General features: G+C 35.1%; 2 protein-coding genes and 1 non-coding gene across 3 annotated transcripts; 1 reads left to right on the top strand and 2 right to left on the bottom strand.

The window, feature by feature from the left end:
• The first annotated feature begins 327 nt into the window (after positions 1–327).
• Positions 328–1346, top strand: LOC107490693 (uncharacterized). Its single transcript, XM_016111502.3, has 2 exons — positions 328–617; positions 941–1346. Exons 1-2 carry the CDS (start codon positions 386–388, stop codon positions 1162–1164), a joined length of 456 nt encoding a protein of 151 aa, XP_015966988.1. The 5' UTR covers positions 328–385; the 3' UTR covers positions 1165–1346.
• A 1443-nt stretch (positions 1347–2789) lies between these two features.
• On the bottom strand, positions 2790–2870 carry TRNAL-CAG (transfer RNA leucine (anticodon CAG)). The gene has a single exon. It is a non-coding gene; the product is annotated as a tRNA-Leu (tRNA).
• Positions 2871–10257: 7387 nt separating this feature from the next.
• Positions 10258–12137, bottom strand: LOC107490692 (reticulon-like protein B9). Its single transcript, XM_016111501.3, has 5 exons — positions 12041–12137; positions 11577–11757; positions 11031–11172; positions 10849–10918; positions 10258–10634 (listed from the first exon to the last, which is right to left on the bottom strand). Exons 1-5 carry the CDS (start codon positions 12135–12137, stop codon positions 10465–10467), a joined length of 660 nt encoding a protein of 219 aa, XP_015966987.1. The 3' UTR covers positions 10258–10464.
• Between the last annotated feature and the right edge of the window lie 11925 nt (positions 12138–24062).

Genomic DNA, 24062 nt, shown 5'->3' with positions numbered 1-24062 from the left:
AAATTTTTATTATTTATCTTAAAATAGAAAAATTTTTTTATTATGATAATAAATAAGATTAATTAAAGACAAATTTTATCTATTAGATTATACTTAATCAAGTTAATTTTAATGTAAGAATAAGAAAATTTAAAAATTTTACTGATAAATTATAAACAAATTTACAGATTCAACTATTAATATTATTTAAAAAATAAAATTTTAATATAAATATTTAATTTAATCATAAACTGTATATTACTATTAATGAATATTTGTTATTCTTTAGAAACGTACAAATAATTTTATTATTCATTAATTTGTTATTTTTAATATTGAAGGTAGTTAATCTTTAAATTTAATTAACTTTTCTCTGCAAGTTCCTCTGTTCTGTTCTGAAACAGCCATGAAGGGAGCACTGTTCAGAAACTTGTCTCTGTTCACGCGCCATCTTCGTCTTTCTCCTTTCAATGCGACTCCTCCTTCATCATCCTTCTCTCTTTCCTTAGCCGCTTCAACCGCACTATGCACCAGATTCTTCTCTTCTAGTTCCAGAAACACCGTTTCGGATCAACCTAATTTCTCTCACACCCACAACAAGAACGATCCCATCGATGTTGAGGACATTAGCAACGAAGGTAACACTGCTAAACTCATCTTGGGATTCCCCCATTTTAAGATTAAATTTCGTTCTTTTTTATGCGTGTGCTTCAGGTGTTTGATATAATGCCTCACTGAAAGTAAGTATCTAATATATATATTTACAGTAAATATTATTTGGAAAAGAGAAGTTCATTGTATCTTATACGAAGTTGTGAACAGGTTTGATTTGTATGAGTATGACTAGATATATGGGAGCTAAATTATATGCAGGGATGAATTTCTTTTTGATCTTTTGAGTATTGTTGTATATAAGCTGAAAGTTTTAGTCTTTTTGTTTTGTTTTATTGTGGGGTTGAAGAGCTGAAGAGGCGTGTGGCGAGGCTTCGAGAGGGTGATGACGAGGCTATACCTTCTTTGTTTGAGGCTATACTGCAGAGGTCTTTAGCCGGCAAGCCTATAGAGGACGACCCAGAGTTGATGAGGGACATTTTGGGGAAGGGGACAGATTCAGAAGTTGAAGATGAAGATGATGATTATTCTGATTGGGAGGAAAGTAGTGACATTGATGATGATGGTAAATGAATGAATGAGCTTGCTATTGCCAATAGCAGTGGCCACTGGCACTCAACATTTTCAAGTCAACCGTGGATTGATGTTGTATAAGAGTTACAAATAAGGGTTTCAGTGCTACATTGATGGAAAAGTTTGGAACCTTTTGATTTATCTCAACAATGAAAATATACAAGTTTGTGTCATTTTATTCATTTTGCAAATCAGCCACAAAAAATCATCTTTTTTTGTTTTATGATTATGATTTGTCCTTTATTGTGTAATCTTCCCATAACTATATCCTGATTCTACTAATACGATACTTAATATTTAACCAATTACTCATTTAGCTACAACCTATAAGATGTCTTTAGGGAAAAGGGGTAACGGATCCACGATATAATATATAATATCCATGTAAAAAAAAAGAAGAAAAGCATGCTTGAATTGTGGTTCTGCTATGGTATGGTGTGGTGTGGTGTGAAATTAAAGATGCAGAATTGAAGATGCCTTGCTTCTGTTTGAGGTCATCCTCCTTCTGCAGCCTTGCGTTGATCTTCCTTGAATTGAATAACTTAATTTTCAATAGTTTCAGAATATTGTTTAAACAAGTGAATTCTGCAAAATCTTTGGACCCCAAAGATCTGGTCCCAGAAACTCTGCACAGGACGTAAAGCATTCGATTCTCTGTTTCACACACTCAATTTTTATATTGTGTGCACTGTGCACAACATCTATTGGTGTCAAGAATTGAATGGATAGAATAGGAAGCAAAAGAATTTTTTATTCACTTTTGCCTCTAATCTCTCCACTTGCTTAGACTTTACAGTATGCTAAATTGGGATGTGAAAAGCATCCTTGGAAACAAAGATTCGTATCTGACGAAAAAGGGAGATGGTGAAGGTCTGAAGGACCCAACAACTGAAAAATCAAATCATAAACCTTATGCACACAAGATTTACATGCAGGTGCTTCATCGAAGTGCATCATTTTCAATTACATTTGATGGTGAATTCATGCCTTTAAGCAAAGATGGGTAGCAAACTTGCCCTTCAAGAAAAGAGAAAAAGGTTTACATTTCTCAACAGGAGGAGGCAGAGCTATGACTCTGTTGATCATCATGCAAGCCATGTCAACCCCAAGAAACGAGAAGAAGAAGGCATCAAACCCAAAGAAAAATTGATTGAATTCCTGTGTAGCTGTTGCTTTCTTTGTGTGTGTTGTCCAGTGGCAGCGGTGTGTTGCTGCTGCATCAAGATACCATGCAGATTCTGTCACAAAGCACTACAGCATGTTTGGCGGTGGGCTTCTTCTTGTGGAACAAAGAGAAGGGTTTTCGCCGAGTATTCTTCCTTTTCCGACATTGATTCTGATGTCGCGTCTGGTAAGGTTAAGGGTAGTGTTCATGGAGCATAGTTTACTAGAAATTAAAGCCAGTAACGGTAACTATTTCTTGTGGTTAGATTACAAGTATTTTACTTAGAGAGCGTTTGATATGCATTATGCAAAACAGTATGAAAGAACTAAGGTTTTAGTGCAAGAATAATCTAATGGTTTTTCCAATTATTGAATGTAAGATACATTCCAAATAGAATAAATATTGTTTAAAATCTTCTGGGTATTGAACTTAGTTTTGTTTAAATTAAGAACAAGAAAAATGTCAAGAATGGGATTCGAACCCATGCCCTTTCGGACCAGTACCTGAAACTGGCGCCTTAGACCAACTCGGCCATCTTGACTTTATATTCTTCGAGTTGAAATATTTTTTAAATAACCGTACATAAATTTTTTAACTCTATTTTCCATTGTGCGTGTTTTTTATTAAACTAACTTTTTTTTCCCCATTTTGGAGGGAAGTAGGCTGGAAAATTATTAGTATATATTATGCAAAACATTTCATCAATATGAAAAGAAAGCCAATTTAGTTTCTAAAAGCGTGTTGTTTCAAGATAAGTTACAAAAATGTGATGTTATAATTTTAATTAATTTGTTTTATATTTTTAAATAACATCGTGTTAGAAAAACCTATTGAATAATGAACACTCCATTATTATGCACATATATTCCTTAAGCAAGCTTGCACTTAATTGATTAGGAAATAAAAGATCAATGTCTTAGAGAAACAAGCAACATGATGCCAACTTGCATTGCCAAGAATAGATTGTCAACTAAAAAAACAACCCAACTAGATATCCTTTAAAAGTTGTACAATATTCAGCCTTTTATTACAATAATTTAAAAAAAATAAAACAAACATATCTAAAAATTTTAAATAAATTTAGTGTCTTTTTAAAATTAAATACACATTCAAAATACAAACTAAATAAAACTGAAATTTAAAATTTAAATTTAAATTTTAAATTTCAGTTTTATTTAGTTTGTATTTTGAATGTGTATTTAATTTTAAAAAGACACTAAATCTATTTAAAATTTTTAGATATGTTTGTTTTATTTTTTTAAAATTATTGTAATAAAAGGCTGAATATTGTACAACTTTTAAAGGATACCTAGTTGAACTGTTAGTCTTATTAGTCTGTCGGTCCCCTGTCTCCTCTCTCACATCGCAATCCTTCTGTCTCTGGTAATTCTGCTTACAAAATTCTAAAAAAATTTTGGTTGAATTCATTCATGAGTCTTTTTCCGCTTAATAAAATTTTTTATTTTTTTAAATTTATGATTTTGGATGTGTTTTAAACATGTTTTTTTTTGGTGACTAAACATGTTTTGTATATAAGTCAATAATTTTAGATGTGTAATAATAAATGAAAAATAACCAATATTTACAAACATACATTTTAATAATTTTAAAAGTATTAATGTTCAAATAAGTAACGATAAAATTCAACAAATAATAAAAAAATGAGAAATATTAGATGAATTTTATCGAATAAGATATAAAAACAATTAATTTTATATTTAATGTTTAAATTTAAATTTTTGATTTATGATTTTGGATGTGTTTTAGAAATATTTTTTGTATCACTTAATAATTTTAGATGTGTTACAATTGAAAACAAAATCGAATTTTTACAAACAAGCATTTTAATACTTTTAAAAGCATTAATATTAAAATAAGTAACGAAAAAATCTAACTATTAAAAAAAGAGAAATATTAGATGAGTTTTTCTCGAATAAGATATAAAAAATTAATTTTATTTTTAATGCTTAAATTTAAATTTTAGATTTATAATTTTGGATGTGTTTTAAAAATATTTTATGTATAATTTAATAATTTTAGATGTGTTACAATTAAAAAAAATTAATTTTTACGAACATATATTTTAATAATTTTAAAAGCGTTAATATTCAAATAAGCAATGAAAAACTTCAAAAAAAAATATAAAAGAAAGAAGGAAAGAAAGAAAAAAGTAAAGAAGAAGAAAAGAATATTGATATATACACTGATCATTTATTGTTTAATTCAAATGTTGATATAATCTTATTAAAATTTCATTTGACAATAATGATGAATGAGTTTTGAGTTAGTATGTCACTCGAAGTAAAAACAAAATAGCACGACTCATCTAATAATAATAATAATAATAATAAAATGTTAAATATGAAATAATAAATTTATCTGTAGAGAAATAATACTCTTCTATGAAAATTTTTGTGAAGAACAGTGAGAGAGAAGAAAAAAAAAGAACGTACACGAGAGAGGAGAAGGGGGACGTGCAAATTAAATAAATAAAAAACTAATAAAATAACTATTTTATGAAGTAGGTAGGAAGTTAGAGAAATTCTAGTATTTGAAATTTAAATTAATTTTAATTACCGACATGTTTAGCTACAAATTAGGAATGTCTTTTAACTAAAATTTATTTAAATAATATTATTTAAAGGATACATAGCATTTTCCCTATAAAAAAAGGGTGTAACTTTGAACTTACATTGGATCAAAATGTTTCTAACTCAACTAGTCATTGCAAAAACTCTTCTCCTTAATTAACATTATTGGTGGCATTTATTCCTAAGACTCATTTACCTTATAGCAATAAGCTGCTCATAATGTAATAAGAAAATAATTAACATTGTACAATAATACTAAAAATCCACTTCAATGTGAGGATTCTGTGTCATCCGTATAGATTTGTGGAAGAATATGGAAGTAAGTTCTCTTCTCTTCTTCTCATGCACCGCAGCCTGCGCCGCATTCGGCGCCGCATCCGGCTCCATAAGGTTCCGGATCTGATGCTGCAGCTGTTCTATCTTTTGAGACACCATCAGCACAAGAAAAGATCATAGCTGAAATGATGCACAAGGCAAACAAAATCACCCACAATATTGAATATGCATTACCAAAGAAACCAATTTGAGTAGTTGCATATTCCAAGTTGTTCACTTCTCTCCATGGATTCCTCACCATCTCGACCACCTCTTAATAACTATGACTCTACGACTCTTGGTGTGCTCTAGAGGGCAGGCCTTTATGATCTTTTCCGATTGATAGCAGAGCTGATTTTCATATCTTCTTATATAAGCAACAAAGTCAATGTTTTAAATAAGAGAGACAAAGTAAACCCTAATCTTTTTTTTTTTTTTAATAAATACACCGCTAAAGTCGGAAACTAATTTTTAAATGGCTTTTTAGTCGGTGTAATTTATTAAAATGGTTGTCTGGAGTAATATAAAAAAGATGAAAAAAAAAATCTGTTTTTCGCAACTTTGTAAAAAATAAAAAAACAACCACATATAACAATATATATATATATATATATACACGAGAAATGTTAGGGCCAACAATTTTTATAACTTATAGCCATCAAACAACCATTAATGATGATTTGAATGGTGTAAGATTGATGTGAGATTTTATTTAATGACTCACTTTTTCTTGCTGGTTACATGCTGATCAGAATTTAATAAAATTGCTGGTCTCCTAGACTTTTTCTATATATATATATATTGGTATGAGATTTCATCCAATGGCTCACATTTTTTTGCTGGTTACATGTTGGCCAAAATTCAATAAAATTGCTGGCCCCTTAAATTTTTTCATATTGAAAAAAGGAACATTTGAATTCGTAACTTCTTAGATGAATATAGAAAAATTATATCATTTGAGTTATAACTCGTTAGTATATATATATATGTTATTTGTCTTTTTAACTTTTAATTTTTAGTCAATCTTTTTAAGAATTTATTATTATTTAATTAATTTAAATACTTATTTTCACGTACTAATTATTCAAAAAATAAAAAATATATTTTTTTTTCTTCACAACTTGCAAAATGTAGAAAAAGACAAAAAAAATTGATTTTCGCAACATGTAAAAATTAAAGAGAGACAACACATGAAACAAGTTACAACATGCAAAAAAGTGTGACATATATCCATATAATACACCTTGCATACTCATTTGGCGAAATTCATCGATTTTAAATCCATATTCAAACTTTTTAAACTGTAGCCAATAAAATTTAAAAGTGATATATTCATAATTTTTTATTCTGATAAATTTTATCCCCTTTTTTGTCTTATCTTGTATATGTATATACTAAGTAATAAATTAATCAATGTTATATTTTAATTATATAGATAAATATTAAAAATATTATTTGTATATAAAATTATTCACTAAAATTAACCACCAATATATTTGTGTATAATTATATATATTGTTTAATTTATTAAAAATATATATTTATATATTTTAATATATATAATAACTGATTTTAATAGCTGATTTTAGTATATACCTAATATAATTAGATAAATATATTATTTTCAAATCTTGAAAGATATTTTATTTCTCCATATTTATTTATTTTATAAGAATGCGAGTGAGGTTTATATATTTGTGCATGCTTTTGAAGATGTTTTCAATTATTTTTACAACCCTACAAAAAAGCACACATGATATTGATAGAACTATTGCTCCTTTAGATTGTGGTGTGTCACTGCTCTTTGTCATGAAAATTAAATTTGTGGAAGATAACATGACCTGCACTCAGTCATATTTTGGTGACAGCCAAATCTCATGTTCCCAATGTGACTCCTCTTGTCACTTCCAATTATCAAATTGGCATTAATGTTTTCTGTTGCATACTACTAATTATTCTTTGGTGTTGGACATGGGGGAGGCTGTAACTAATTCTGTTTTCAGCACATAGCAACTGAGAAGAAAAAGAAGTTGTAATTATTTGGGGTTTGTTAGTGGCTGCTACTAGCATCAGCCTTTTAGACTATGAAAAACTATATAATAAAGAACATTATTTGGGGATCCACTTATAGTTTAGTGGAGCATGGATAACAACAATGAGGTGTTTGATATTGGTTGTTCTAAGCAAAATGCAAATATGAATCCTATGCTTCATTGATTTTTTTTTTATTGTTGATTTTGCTCCACATGTTATGTTTCCAATTCAGCATCAACAAGCACTACCACTTAAATTATTGATTTTTGGGTCAAAATACAATTTCGCTTAGAGAAAGGTTGGGTGCAATTTTCTTGACCCTTTCTTTCAAAGGTAATTAAGGGTCAACTTAGGTATGGGACATTTTAATTTTGAGTTATACTATGTGTACACTAAAATCAGTCACTAAAATCAGTTATTAGTATAAAATATATATTGAAATATAAATATACATTGAAAATAAATTAAACTATACGTATTTATACACAAATACATTGATGACAGAGCTGATTTTGGTGTACAAATAACATTTTTGTTTAATTTTTCTATTACGATTTAATTCAAGCAAACTCTTAACCATTTTCGAATTCTTAAGAATCTACTCTCAAGAAAATTCATTGATTTTTTTCTTTTTCTCTTTTTTTTTTTAAATAAATTTTTCTGTTTACTTAACGAAAGTTTCATCATAACCTTAAATTTTTGTTCAAAGAAAATTTCAATTTCTGGCATCTATGATTGGATGTTGCATCTAGTGAGAATTTCAACATAGCTTGGCGTGAAGATTAGGTTCATTGATGAGGAAAAAGGGAAAAGAAGTAAGGCTAGATTATCAATATTATAACAGTCAATTCATTGAATGTTGACTACTATATATGTAATTTGTGTAACGTTGATTCCCAATATTTTTTCTTATCGATAACATTCCTTTAAAGAAGAATACAAATCCAAAGCGAAAAGTTTATCTATCACTCAACTAACTAGTTGCGTTGCTATTGACATGAATGTATGCAGTTTATTTCACTTTCTTAAAGTGAATTTTCTCTTTTTCCCTACTTAAACTAAACTATAGGTTTAACGTTACATAATAATTATGCTATTATGCTATATCATCTAGAAGCATTAGTTACTTCTCAGTAACCAAAGGAAACAACAAACACTGAAACTTGAGGACTATTGAACTTTTTAACTTCTGATCCCAAGTAAGTCAGAATGGTAGTGGGATCCTTGTAATCCAAAGACAGCCACATGCTATTTTAGTGTGCTACATATACATGTGCCCAGCACAAGTGTCAACATAGGTGTATTTTATTTGTGTTAAATTTTCTAATCTAAATTCTTTCACTTGTACTGAATTAGTTTTAAATGCTGTTGAAAGTAAACACCTTATACCAGTTATAAGCTAGTGCAAGTCAATTCAGTAAATAAATGTCTCTGAATATTTACAATTAGTATATATATTTTTTAATTTATCTTTTTCTACTTTTAATAATCTTTGTTCGTTCATTATTTATTTATTTATTTATTTTTTGACGAATTGTTGGTTAAAAAGAAATTAATTCCCTAGCCAAATCGACCAAATAAATGCATACAGAAAGCTTAAGGAATTTATTTTATTTTTTTCATAAGATTATTAGTGTCTTCCTATTTAGTTTTTATTTTTCTTTCTGTTATTGCTACACGAGAAAACATATTTAAATTCTTGAAGAAAAGATACAAGACTTATCCACAAAAGAAGTGAGGGGGAGCAATTCAAACAAGAGAGAATAAATGATTTAATTAAAGAAAACTAACAAATAAATGAGGTGTGCTAGGCCAGTAAGTTGTGTGATTTGTAACTATCAATTAACTATTATTAGTATTTTTAGAGTAATTTTTCACATATAAGTGATTTTGAGTCATTTATAAACACGTCGTTTTACGTTTTTTTTGTACCTCTTTTTCTTCTTTTTCTTTTTCCGTGCTTCCTCTTCCTCTTCCTCTTCTTCTTCTTTTTCTGTGTCTCTTTTTCTTCTCTTCCTCCCTTTTTTTTATTGAAATTTCTTCTTCTCTTTTCGTTTTCTCTTTCTCCTTCATCAAAATCACCAGAAAAAATGAAGAAACATTATTCAAGGTACGTTTCTTGCCTTCTCTTTCTTCTTCTTCTTCTTCTTGCTATACGTTCTTCTTCCTCTTCCTGTTCTTTTTCTTTATTTACGTGCTTTTCTCTTTGTTTTCTTTCTTCGTTATTCTCGATTTCCATTATTTTTTGACATCAAGCTCTGAAATTGTTTTTGAAGAAGAAGAAGCAGCAGCAGAAGATGAGGAGGAAAAAGAGAAAGAGTTCTAAATTATGCATAAGGTGTACTTCAACGAATTCTGGGTGTATTTCTTAAATTCTTTGGGTGTATTTTTGTAATCCTTTGGGTGTATTTCTATAATTCTTTGGGTGTATTGATTTCAAGAAGAAATATACTGTCTCTCCCTATATTGGGTGTATTTCTTAAATCCTTTGGGTGTATTTCTATAATCCTTTGGATGTATTTCTGTAATCGTTTGGTTTATTTCTGTAACTGTTTGGGTGTATTTCTGTAATCCTTTGGATGTATTTCTATAATCGTTTGGGTGTATTTTTGTAATCGTTCGGGTGTATTTCTGAAGTTCCATTATCTTCAAAACAATTTCAAAGCTTGATTTCAGAAACCATAAAAATCGAAAAAAACAGAAGGAAATCGAAGGCAAAGAGAGAACGCTTTTTCATACAAATCATACAAGTCATTTATATTCACGCTTCTTCTTCTTCTTCCTCTGTAACGCACGTGTTAGGCCCAACTTCTTCTTCTTCTGCTTCTTCTTCTGTAACGCGCGTGTTAGACCCAACTTGTAAGATTTGTAAACAAAAATGACTTGTATGTGTAGCACTCCTCTATATTTTTAATGATATGAGATTATTTACTTTTTTTTTGCTAATTAAATGCCGACCAAATTTAAATAAAAGTGCTGCCCATAAACTTTCTCCAAATAAATTACAGGACTCAAATTAACTAAGGAAATTACCTCCACACACAGTCACATCACACATAATCCGATCCAAGTGGTACATTTAGACATAAAATAAAAACTAACATCAATACATACATTTTCGGCTTTGATCTTGGTGCTACATATCACCATGTAAATCTTTAATTCATTGCAAATTGCAATTAACTTCAAAACAATTTATGTCCTTTTCTTTTCTTTTACTGATCCTCTTGGAATTTTGCTGAGATATCTCTTCTCAAACTGTTTGTACTTTTTCCTAAGGTCCACTAAGACATTGCCAACTAGGTTGTTGATTTCTTCCTCATAACGTTCATACATAATTGGCAGTGTTAGCATGCAGAGAAAACCTTGTCAAGAATCAACCATAACCCAAAAAAAAAACACAAAATCTTCAGCCCAAATAAAAAATAAATAAATATAGACAAAATGAGAAAGGTCTTAGATGCGCAAAGTTTAACATGGTGCACCATACACTAGAATAAGTCGATATAAGCTAGTGTATGGTGCACCATAGCATTTTTCTCCGGTATAACGAAACAATGCGAAGTAATGCTTGCTTACCAATGTATAACAGATTTACAAAGCTGAGGTAGGTTCCAATCACTGACAACATGTAGAGACTAACAATGATCTGAAATTGATAAATTTTGATAATAGAGATTGTTGGTTTGTTACTTGTTATTGGTTGAGAATTGAGAAAATTTATATTTATAAAAGGATAAATTCAAACAATATATATATACCAGGAGAAATCTTGGTAGGTCAATTCCACTTGAAATATAGTGAAGCATTGGTAATAACTGTTTGAATCCTCTGTGGAAGATTGTAGCAAGATCCTCAAACAAGTAATCCTGTAAAATAATATCTGGGATATTGGGTGCATTCCTGAAGACCAAGATCAGATATGTTTAAGTTTAACCATACAAAGGAAACTTCATAAAAAGGATATATTAACCATATTATGTTATTTAATATTTGATGAAGTAATCTGAAAAAGTTTTACATATATATTCAATCCTATATTTAATATTATTAAAAGTCTTGAACTCATCTTTTATTTATTTATTTTTTATCTTGGTGTGAAGCAATTACACTTTGTATGAAATATAACAAAAATTGAGTCTTATTTTAATGATGTACTTATAGAAACAGATAATGTATAATATGACAAATTCAGAATGGGCCATTGGTAGCAAAAGTAATTCACAAATGAGAGAAAATATCTTGAAAGAGTCCATCATAGACACAAATTTGATGTAAAATTAAAGGGAAATTAAAATAATAAGTACCATTTGAAGATTTGTGCCATAGTTGACCATATGAACAGAACAAGCATAATTGTGATGGAAATGTGACAAAGCAGAGGCACCAAATTGTACTCAACAACCTCAAATAGAAACCATATCACTGTCATTCCAATCAAAATTGCAGCTGATATTTTCTTGTTCCTCCATAACAAAACATCTGCCACTGCAATTAAGTCAAATTTCCAATTTATTGTCAATGTCAACTCATTGATAATCAAAAGTCAAAGCTTCAATAAACAGCTACACATGGCTTCCAAAATATCAAGAAAGAAAAACAAACAAAAAGAATAATGCTAGGATTTAATTTTATGCATTGTCGATGTAAAAATTTTGCTGCAGACATTCAATCGTATATTGCGACATGTTCTGTGATCTCAAAAGATTAACAATGAAGATGTAACAATGGATTTTATTTCACTAAGTCAAACATGAATCAAGTTCTTCACCTTCTCTTCCTCCAAGAACTTGATGTATATCATGTTCAAAGAGCTTTCGCTTTGTTGTTGTAATTTCATTATCAGAATCAGATGGATTGTGAGCCATAATAACTCTTTGATTAGTATTATTGTTCTTGTGCTGCTATTTATTATTGATTCATGCATGAACAAAAGATTCTATCCTCAATACTAAAGTAAAGAATGACTTGGGATTCAACTTAAGGTGTTATGCCCTGAATCTTGATGAGCGTGCTGCTATGTTATATTGGAATAATTAAAGTTTTATTAATCATAAAATTATTGTTAATGACAAATCCATGCGCTCCAAAAGAGAATGATTTATGGCAACATATCAGTAATAATTATAACTATATATATTTTTTTTTTGTTGCCCACCACATCCCCCAACCTAACAGGCAAAGACTAATTTATTGCGGATCTGAACTTTATTTAAGGGTCTGCCACCTGGCTATATGTTGCTGCATGCACAAAGTGTAATTCGAACCCTGACACTATATATGACATCATGCATGGAAGAGGTCTGTTACACATCATACGCATTTTAGTTGGGAGCTGAGACTAAACTTGTGGGTTTATTTGATGAATTCTCTTTTAACTACTTTACAGTCATTTAAGAGGTGCAGATTCATCACGTGAAAAATTTCATTCAAAACGGTGGATGTTAATATAAGATAGTTTACAAGGTAATTGTTTTGTGTTTCCTATTATCTCTCTTATTTATCCTCTGTTCCCCTCCCCTATTATTTGAATAGTGTTCGAATTATTGAGAGTGAAAAACTTTTTATTGGATATTTGAGAGTAAATGCTATATGTAATTAGTGGAAACAAATCTATGTTATTGGAAAGTAAAAAAATCTGTTATTAGTTTTTCGCTTTTTTGTTTTTTCATATTAAAGGTAACAATGACCGAGAAGACTTAGATTTTGCACTAAACCACAAACAATAATACACAAATCTAAAAGGAGATAGACACCCAAAAAAAAAATCTAAACGGAGATTCTTTATTATTATTTTCCTATTCATCAACTTTAAACAAATCTTCTAAAACTATTCGGTTCTATCAAAGAACGTTATTGTTAGAGCTTGAAAACTCAGACGTTTTTTTAATGGTGAAAGAATGCAATGTTGAGGAAATCATATACATATAATGGAATGCATTTCCAATTGGGTTTTAGTTGTTGAGTTCAATCCTTATAGTCAAGTTTGAAGTGGAGTGAAAATCATGATGATGATGAATCTAGTTTTTTGCTTTATGACATGTAGTTGATTAAAGGGGGACAAGCGCTTGTTGTTTTAGTAGAATCCTGAGTCAACCGCGAATCTAAGAATAAGAGAAAATAGTCAAAATCGTCCCTGAAAGATATATACATATAACTTTGTTTAAGTTAACAAATATATACATTTTAATTTTAAGTATATATATTTTAATTTTGAGTATATATATATATATTCCAGCAAAATGTAATAATATAAGAGAAATGTTTTAGAATAGAAAAGAATAAGAGAGATTTTGACAAGAATTAAAAGAGAGATAATTTTATTGAAAAAATCTTTAAGAAGAAAAGATACAATTACTAATTTTTTGTTTGTCTAAGAATAAGAGAAAATAGCCAAAATCGTCCCTGAAAGATATATGCATATAACTTTGTTTAGGTTAACAAATACATACATTTTAATTTTGAGTATATATATATTCCAGCAAAATGTAATAATGTAAGAAAAAGGTTTTAGAATAGAAAAGAATAAGAGAGATTTTGACAAGAATTAAAAGAGAGAGATAATTTTATTGAAAAAATTTTTAAGAAGAAAAGATACAATTACTAATTTTTTGTTTGTCAATTACATTTCTATTAAAATTAGTAGTATCAAAAAATATTTTAAATTTAATATTATCAATAAAAAATAAAAAAGATATATATAAGGACTAATTTGATTAACTTTTAAAATTTTAGGGATGAAAATAACTTACGTATGAAATTACAATGACTATTTTGATTATAAATAACTTTTTTACATATCAAGTGCCACATGGCATGCCAGGTGTCATTGATCTGACACGTCAACCAATCATCTTGTGACACGTGGCATTAGCCCTTCACGTCATCATCCAACTGACGGAAGGACTAACGTGACCAATCGTGTATCTTTCGGGGACGATTTAGATTAACTTTATCTTTCGAGGACCAAAATGGAGATCGGAGTATCTTTCAGGAACGATTTTGGCTATTTAACAAAAACAATCATTAAAAAAATTCATATTTTTGGAGTCAACTAGTTAAGAGCTCAATTAAAAATATACTTGCACACCATCCTTCTGAAATTGCGATTACAATAATCATCTAGAGTAAGTGTTTGTGACTTTTGTTTATGATACCTACTGTTCATACCCTGACCCAATACTAAGGCCCAGGACCAAATAAGACAAAAAGGCCCAATCCATAGATTGGCCTCTCCACGCAACTGACCCCCTCACAAGAGGCTCTTAAAATCTCTCAACCCACTTCCAGGAGTCATATCTCAACTTTCCTAAGATAAAGGGGCGGTTATTCTCCTTAAAAGGAGGAACTACTCCAACGGTGGTTATGGGTTCACCACTATAAATACACTGACACCCCTCAGGTATCTCTAAGTTCCCATACTCTCCATAACTTGCTTAGACCCTTGCTGACTTATGCATCGGAGTGTCTTTGCAGGTACCACCCTCTATTCTCTTTCACACACAAGTCAGATAGAGGCTCCCAGGCATAGGCTTGCCCGAGGGCTTCCTCCACTAGACGATTGGGCCAACCCAACGAGTCCAGCCCATTAATATCTGTTTACCCCTCGTAACATTGGCGCTGTTGTCGGGGACCCGAGATATCACCCAGTAAAAATGGCAGACAATTCACCTGAAGATATCATACAGCGTCCGATTCTGAACAAGAGAATCTGGATGTTGGGAACAACAACGCGGACATGGCCACCCACCAAGGGGTGACCAACCAGCACAGAAAAGGCATTTCTGGGTTGAAAGACCCAAAGACAAACTCTTCTGAAGGGCGCGAATCAGGAAAAAAAGGACAACTCCATGCAGCTGATTTCATGGGTTTGTTCCACGGCCACCAAGTGCGCCTGGAACAACTGGAACAAGAACTGGAACGATAATGAGAGGCAGAGAGAAACTTGAGGAACGAGATAGAGCGACAAAAAGAGCTAGAAGAAAAGCTCTTGATGTTGGAATCCACTCTCAAAAATCGAAGTTCCCGTAGCGACCGAGAAGATTCTCCCTTGGGAGGAGATGACTCATTAAGCGAGGACATAATGAGGGCAAAAGTTCCAAGAAGCTTCAAAAGCCCTTATATGGACCTCTATGATGGAACCACTGACCCAAAGCATCATTTAAGCAACTTTAAAAGTCGGATGTACCTGGCCGACGCTTCTGATGCTACTCGCTGCAAAGCTTTTCCGACAACACTGAAGAAAGCAGCGATGAAGTGGTTCGACAGTCTTCCCCCTAGGCCGGTCACTAGCTTCGATGACCTTTCGCGAAAGTTCCTGATGAGATTCTCCATCCAGAAGGACAAAGTTAAGCACGCACCGAGCCTCTTGGAAGTGAAACAGGAGGTCGGAGAACCTTTGAGAGACTACATGAAAAGGTTCAACAAAGCGTTCCTAGAGATTCAAGACCTGCCCATGAAGACAGTGATTATGGGCCTAGTAAATGGACTTTGAGAAGGTCCCTTCTCCTAGTCCATATCAAAAAGACACCCGACCTCCCTGAGTGACGTATAAGAGAGAGCTGAGAAGTACATCAACATGGAGGAAAACTCTAGACTATGAGAGCCGAGCTGGTGACCTGGGCATTCTCACTCATCAAAAGAGAAAGAAAGAGAGCCCAAGAAAAAAGAGGAAGTTGGCCCCGAAAGGCCTAGGAGATATCACTCCTATACTCCTATGCGAGTTTCCTTGGTGAATGTATACAGGGAAATCTGCCATAATGAAAGGCTACCGCCCCCTATACCCATCAAAAATAAAAAGGGGGGAAGTCATGGTGACTACTATAAGTACCATAAGATATATGGTCATTCAACGAATGATTGTTATGAAATTAAAAATGTGATAGAAAAGCTGGCCAGAGAAGGTCGGCTTGATAGATATCTCATGGAAAGGTCGGACCATCATGGAAAAAGAAAGCGAGACGACGAGGACCGAAGATATCCACCACCACAGACCCCGAAAAGACATATACATATGATCTCGGGGGGATTCAAGGGAGGCAGCCTCACAAAGTCGTCTCACAAGAGGCACTTGAAGGAAGTCTACCAAGTCGGGGGCGAAGCTCCCGACCTCCCAACTATCTCATTCACCAAAGAAGATGGGCAAGGAATCATCCCTGGACATGATGATCCAGTGGTGATAACTATGATCCTTGCTAATGCCCATCTTCACAGAACCCTGGTAGATCGGAGGAAGCTCAGCTGACATCCTTTTCAAACCAGCATTCGATAAGCTGGGATTAGATGAAAAGGAGTTAAGAGCTTATCCTGACACCCTATATAGACTAGGGGATACACCAATAAAACCACTGGGATATATACCCCTTCATACCATTTTTGGAAAAGGAGGAAAATCCAAAACTCTGAGCATCGACTTCATAGTCGTCGATGTGGGGTCAACTTATAATGCCTTAATCGGCAGAACTACCCTAAATCGGTAGAACTATCCTAAATCGGCTCGGAGCAGTGGTATCCACCCCTCATCTTTGCATGAAATTTCCAACACCAGAGGGAATAACAACCATCAGGGGAGATCAGAAATTGGTGAGGAATGCTACAATGAAAGCTTGAACCTGATAGAAAAAGGCAAGGAGGTGCACACTATTGAGCTCGGAGGAGTTAGAGCCAAGGAAGAGTTGCAACCACAACCAGGGGGAAAAACTGAGGAAGTACAGGTCAGAGAAGAGGAAGGAAAAAACACCAACATAGGAGACAACCTGAAAGAAGATTTGAAGGAAAATCTTATAAGACTTCTACGAGAAAATTTTGACTTCTTCGCCTAGAAAGCTTCCGACATGCCAGGGATAGACCCCGAGCTTATGTCACACAAGCTGTCAGTGTACCCCGGTTTGCGACCTGTTCAACAAAGAAGGCGGAAGCTCGGACCTGAGCGGGCTCAAGTGGTGGAAGAACAAGTGCAAGCACTCCTAGAAGCCGGGTTCATCAAAGAGGTCAAATATCCAGCGTGGCTGGCAAATGTGGTGCTAGTAAAAAAACAAAACGGTAAGTGGAGGATGTGCATCGATTACACTGACCTGAACAAGGTGTGTCCCAAAGACCCATATCCACTTCCAAGCATTGATACCCTAGTAGACTCCAGCTCCAGGTATCAATACTTGTCGTTTATGGACGCATACTTGGGATACAATCAAATCCCGATGTACAGGCCGGATCAAGAAAAAACATCATTCATCACGCCTAGGGCAAACTATTGTTATGTGGTTATGCCCTTTAGGCTAAAAAACGCTGGAGCCACATATCAAAGGATGATGAACAAGGTGTTTTCACCTCACCTTGGGGGATTGATGGAAGTCTATGTAGACGATATGCTAGTAAAAACCAAGGATGAGACCGACCTCTTGGCAGACCTCTCGCAAGTCTTCAACACTATAAGGTTGCATGAGATGAGGTTGAATCTAGCAAAATGCACCTTCGCAGTAGAAGCTGGAAAATTTCGAGGATTCATGCTTACACAAAGAGGAATTGAAGCTAATCCCGACAAGTGTAAAGCAATCCTAGAAATGAAAAGCCCGACTTGCTTAAAAGACGTCCAGCAGCTGAACGGCCGACTTTCTGCCCTCTTCAGGTTCTTGGCGGGATCAGCATTAAGATCCCTACCACTCTTCTCTCTACTAAGAAAAGGATGCTAGTTCGAATGGACTCCTTAATGTGAATAAGCATTCCAGGAGTTCAAAAGGCTTTTAAGCTAGCCTCCCATTATGACCCGACCTAAAATCGGGGAAAAACCCGTCCTGTATTTGTCCGTAGCAGACAAAGCTGTAGCATCAGCCCTAATACGGGAAGACGAGGTCGAGCAGCATCCTATATACTTCACCAGCAAAGTCCTACAAGGCCTTGAATTAAGGTATCAAAAACTCGAGAAGTTTGTGTACGCCTTAATAGTAGCCTCTCGAAGGTTACGACCTTATTTTCAAGCTCACACAATAAGAGTTCGAACGAGCCAACCCATGAAGCAAAACCTCCAGAAGATGGATATTGCGGGTAGGATGGTTCAATGAGCGATAGAACTATCCGAGTTCGACTTGAAGTATGAAACTCGGACGGCAATAAAAGCCCAATGCCTCACCGACTTCGTAGCAGAATATGCAAGAGGCCAAGAGGAAGAATCTACTACATGGGAGTTATATGTAGATGGATCCTCAAACAAAATAGGAAGTGGTGCAGGCATAATAATGGTCAACAAATGGGGAACGCAGATAGAAGTTTCCCTTAAATTTGAATTCTCAGCTTCTAACAACAAGGCAGAATATGAAGCTTTGATTACAGGATTAAAGCTGGCAGAAGAAGTCGGTGCAGCAAAAGTAGTGATATTTAGCGACTCTCAGGTGGTGACCTCCCAAATAAATAGAGAGTATCAGACTAAAGATCCCAATATAAAGAGATACTTGGATAAAACCTTGGAGTATCTTAGGCGCTTTGCAGAAACCGAGGTCAAGCATATAGCTCGGGATCTAAACAGCAGAGCAGACGCCCTCTCCAAACTAGCAAGTACCAAACTAGGAGGGAATAATAGGAGCCTGATCTAAGAAACTCTCCAAGAACCCTCTGTAGCAAAAACAGAGGCCAAGCAAGACGTCCTTGAAATCTCCATATTAGACCTCGGATGGATGAATCCTTTGATCGAATACTTAAAATTTGACATCCTACCTAAAGAGGAAAAAGAAGCCAAAAAAATCTGGAGGGAAGCACAAAACTACACTTTGGTGAAAAATATCCTCTACAAAAGAGGGATATCAACACCATTTTTGAAATGTGTTCTGACCTCAAGGACAACGGAAGTCTTAGAAGAAGTCCACAATGGTATCTGCAGAAATTATCTTGGAGCAAGGTCCTTGGCTAGGAAAGTCATTCGAGCTGGGTTCTACTGGCCGACCTTGCAAAGGGACACCACATAATTTGTAAAGAAATGCCATCCATGTCAAATACATACAAACTTCCACGTCGCTCCCCCCGAGGAGCTCATTAGCATAACTTCTCCATGGCCTTTCGGAAAATGGGGATTAGATCTGTTAGGACCATTCCCCCAAGCGCCTGGACAAGTAAAATACCTAATAGTGGGTAGACTACTTCACGAAGTGGATAAAAGCAGAACCATTGGCCACCATCACCACCTAGAGAAGTCAGAAGTTTCTCTACAAAAACATTATCACAAGGTATGGGGTACCTCACTCCATGACCACTGATAATGGCACTCAGTTTACCGACTCAACCTTCGGAAACCGAGTAGCCGGCATGAAGATCAAATATTAGTTCACCTCGGTAGAACATCCACAGGCAAATGGGCAAGTTGAGGCAGCTAACAAAGTCATACTGGCAGGGTTGAAGAAAAGGTTGCAAGGTGCAAAGGGAGCCTGGGCTGAAGAACTCCCACAAATACTTTAGGCTTATCGGACTACACCTCAGTCTGCTACAGAGGAAACACCCTTCCGACTTGCTTACAGCATAGAAGCCATAATACCAGTTGAAACCAGCAAGGAAAGTCCAAGGGTGAGCTTCTACGACGAGGTTGGAAATATACAGGGGCACAAAGAAGAACTGAAGTTACTGCCTGAAGTCCGAGAACAAGCCCAGATAAGAGAAGCAGCGTTGAAACAAAGGATGACAAATAGATATAATAAAAAGGTCATTCGAAGAAGTTTCACCCCAGACGACTTGGTTTTGATTAGAAACGATATTGGAGTCAACAAATCTCGGGATGGAAAGCTTGCTGCCAATTGGAAAGGGCCATACAAAATTAGTGAAGTCTTAGGAAAAGGCTACTATAAGGTGACCGACTTAAACGGCGCCGAGCTATCTAGGTCGTGGCATGCTTGTAATATGAAAAGGTACTATAGTTAAAAGCGAACTTCGCTCCCTGATGTACTATTTTCCCAATTTCATGATTTTTTTTCCAAAAAAGGGTTTTCCTGAAGGGGGTTTTTAACGAGGTATCAAAGTGGGGATTAAGGGGGAACAAATTGTCAAAGCCCTTATTAGCAAAAAGTACCTTCGCAAATAAATAAAGATCTTTTTTCCATATCTCTTTGTAAGTTCCTTTTTACGTTATTATCACTTTTTCTACGAAACTCGCTGACTTAAGCTCGACAAAACGTAAAAATCTCATGAACCGACCTAAATAGTCGTTAGGATAAAACGACGAGGTACAAGTCAGTATAAAGAGGTTATAAAAGTAGATCTTGAAAGAACTCAGAAAGTATTCGATTTATAAGTCGTAAAAATCGAGAAGAAATGAAATGCATCGCACAAATAACCTAAGTTATGGAAATTCAATAGAAGAAAATTGAGTACGAGGAATACCAAAAAGAGATAAGAAAATCTATCAAAAAACCAAAGGCTGAGGCTGTCCCAAGTCTTTGAGAAAATTCAAAGTAACTTAGATAAAGGACAGCCAGCCAAGACAAAAAGTTTTTCAAACAAGAAAGATCAAAAAGGGTTTTTTCAAAACCTAATTAGAAAGCATGCAGCAACAAAGATATCCTAAACTCTTATCCAAAAAAGGGGTATTTTTAAATATTTTTGTTTACGGCCGTAAAAGGCCAAGAAATGTCAAAGTACCAACCACCACCACAAAGAAACAAAACATAAAATTATTTAAAAAATAGCAGACCCACAGGCCGGGCCCCTATATAGCCACAATCAATTAAGAAGGAAGAAGACTACCACTGCCAGGAGAAGGGCCATCACCACCAGGACCAGGGAGAGATGTCGGATCAGCAGTAGGGGAGGACGGAGCAGGCTGATCGGGACCATGAGAAGGAACCCCTGAAAAGCTCGGAACATCCTCTGGTCTAGGAGGAGATCCTATCATTCTCTGCCCCTGAGTCTTCAAGTTAGAGTCTGTATCAGGTCAGGAAGGATAAATAATGGCCCCATCAATCACGATCTTGTCGGGATCCAGTGGAGAAAGATTCAGGTTGGGAGCAATAACTCCGACCTGTTCCTTGAAGATCTGCCACGCCTCCTCAGAACCTTTCGCTACAGAGTCCTCCAGCTCCTGGAAGGCCTCCCAACATCCTGCCAACTCCTTCTTCAAATCCAAATTCTCACCAAAGAGCCTAATATAGTTCTACTCTGCCTTCTCCTTCAGGCCTTCCGCCATGGCGTACTGACCCATCAACCTATTCTCCCTCTCTTGGAGACGATCATTCTCCTCCTTCAACTCAGTGACCTCTTCCTTAAGCCTTTTCTCTTCCTCTTGATACAAAAAAATTCTCCCCTCCAGCCCCTCAACCTTTTGGGAAGAACCGAAAGAGCTGAGGGGAGTCTTTTCAAAAATATCAAGCAATTTGGTATATACCCCAGCCGCCCGGACGCTCCCCTAAACCAGAATATTAAGATGGTTTCGAACGGAAGCATCATCCATACTTATTCGAGTATGAAGATAGATATAATTCCGAACGAATTGAGATCCATTAAATTTAGCCTTACCATCCAAAGAAGAGCCAGACTCTGAAGTCTTGCGCTTCTTCTTTTTTGGTTCAGGGGAAGATCGGGGCGGAGGAGAAGGAAGAGAAGAAGCAGAAGAGGATATCACAATAGGTCAGGAGGGGGTCCCCAAGTTGTAAGAAGGAGGAGGAGGAAAAGTACCAGCAGCCCTGGCAGCACTCACCCTGGCGCGAGATCTCGTCTTGGCATCCTGGACTCTTTGATAGGAGGAGTTGGAATTCTTCTTCGCCATTTCTACAAAAATCATAAAGCAATCAGTCTACAAGTCGGAAATGACAAACAAATCAAGTCGGATGTAGTAAAATCAAGTCGGGAAACAATCGAAAAGCAACAATAAAGCTACCTAATTGAGTCTGTACAAAGGTCGGAGACCTCTGGAGGAACTTTTTTGTATCAAGATAAGGGGCTCTTCCCCAAACTTCTCGGAAGAACCCCACAATAGCCTTCTCTACCTCGTCCAGATCATCCAGGCTATATTTTTCCACAAGAAAGGCCTCTAACTAGTACAGGAGAAAACGCGAAGAAGAATTTTGGTCCAGGAAAAAGGGGTGGTGACCCTCTACGCCTTGAACTTTGAAAAAGAAATTTTTGAAGTCATGAAAAAATTCGTTAAAAAGGGTGAAGACTCTCCGACCTTAAATGGCCCAGAAAGACACCCATTATTGTTTATTATTCTGCCCACTAAAGGGCTTGGTCATGTGGAAAAGAAAGAAGAAAATCTTCAAAGAAGTCGGAAAATCTAATGCACGGCTAATAAATTGATAAATTTTCAAGAAACCCCAAGAATTAGGGTGAATCTGAGTAGGGGCAACACAACAATGAGATAAAACAGCTAACTCAAAGTTGGAAAAAGAAAGAAAAACACCCAAGCGGGTAAAAAAGCTCTCATACATAAAAAAAAATGGGGGTCCACATCAGAAGCCCTCCCAAAACATACCCGATCTTCTGGACCCGGGGCAATCAATTCATATTTTGGCTCATCCTCATCAAAAGCACAGATCCTATGATGAGTACGCAAGTCAGTAATGTAGTCAGTATCTACCAAGGGGCTCTCCCCAAGAACGATGTCATCTACCCACAGTGAAAGAGACTCTAAAGAAGACTTCTTTTTCTAAAAGGATGACAAATCCTACAAAGAAAAAAGGAAAAAGGATAAAAAAATAGGGTCTCTAAAGGACCTAAAGTGAGTTTCTCAGACAAATAGAGTCACCAGGCCTACAGTCAACGCTCCTCTAAACGAAAAACATGCAAGTAAAAGCATTTGTAAAAGAGGAGAAGGGAAAAGAAACTGACCTTTCGCTTGCAAAGAAGATAGAGGCAACGAACAGCCAAAACACTCGAAGAAGGAAGGGGTTTTTCTTTCGAAAAGAGGGTGTAAGTAAGAAAATTTTCAGAAACAAAATAATGAAAGAGAGGAAAAGTATTTATAAACACGTTAGGGGCATAACAGTAAAATGACACAACTATTTAAGAGATGCACTGTTAACAATGTAAACGCTCCCCACATGTAAATGCTAAAACCTCTGAAGAGACGCGACGATTGATTAGACCCGACGGTTGAGGAAATTCGAATCACGTCGGTTCCTGAAAAATCATGTCGGTTCCTCACCAAGCCGGCTACGTTCCCGAGTTATATACTCGAGCCCAACTCACAAAAGAGCTTGGACTCAAGTAGGGGCACTGTTCATACCCTGGCCCAACACTAAAGCCCAGGACCAAATAAGACAAAAAGGCCCAATCTATAGATTGGCCTCCCCACGCAACCGACCCCCTCACAAGAGGTTGGATTCGATACAGGCTCCACCATAAGGAAGTCGGGAACGAGGATTAGCTGGTAGATAACACTTATTCAAATAAGTAACCACTCCTAAAATCTCTCAACCCACTTCCAGGAGTCATATCTCAACTCTCCTAAGATAAAGGGGTGGTTATTCTCCTTAAAAGGAGGAACTACTCCAACGGTGGTTATGGGTTCACCACTATAAATACACTGACACCCCTTAGGTATCTCTAAGTTCCCATACTCTTCATAACTTGCTGACTTAAGCATCGGAGTGTCTTTGCAGGTACCACCCCCTATTCTCTCTCACACACAAGTCGGACAGAGGCTCCCAGGCGTAGGCTTGCCCGAGGGCTTCCTCCATTAGACGATTGGGCCAACCCAACGAGTCCAACCCATTAATCTCCAGTTACCCCTCGTAACACCTACTTTATTGAAAAAATTAGGATAAAGTATTTTTTAGTTTTTAATATTTAAGTTAAATTTTAATTTTATCTTTAATAGTTAA

The sequence above is a fragment of the Arachis duranensis genome, chromosome 5 (genome assembly GCF_000817695.3).
Source record: "Arachis duranensis cultivar V14167 chromosome 5, aradu.V14167.gnm2.J7QH, whole genome shotgun sequence".
Classification (NCBI taxonomy): domain Eukaryota; kingdom Viridiplantae; phylum Streptophyta; class Magnoliopsida; order Fabales; family Fabaceae; genus Arachis; species Arachis duranensis.
This window is presented reverse-complemented; position numbering and strand designations above follow the sequence as displayed.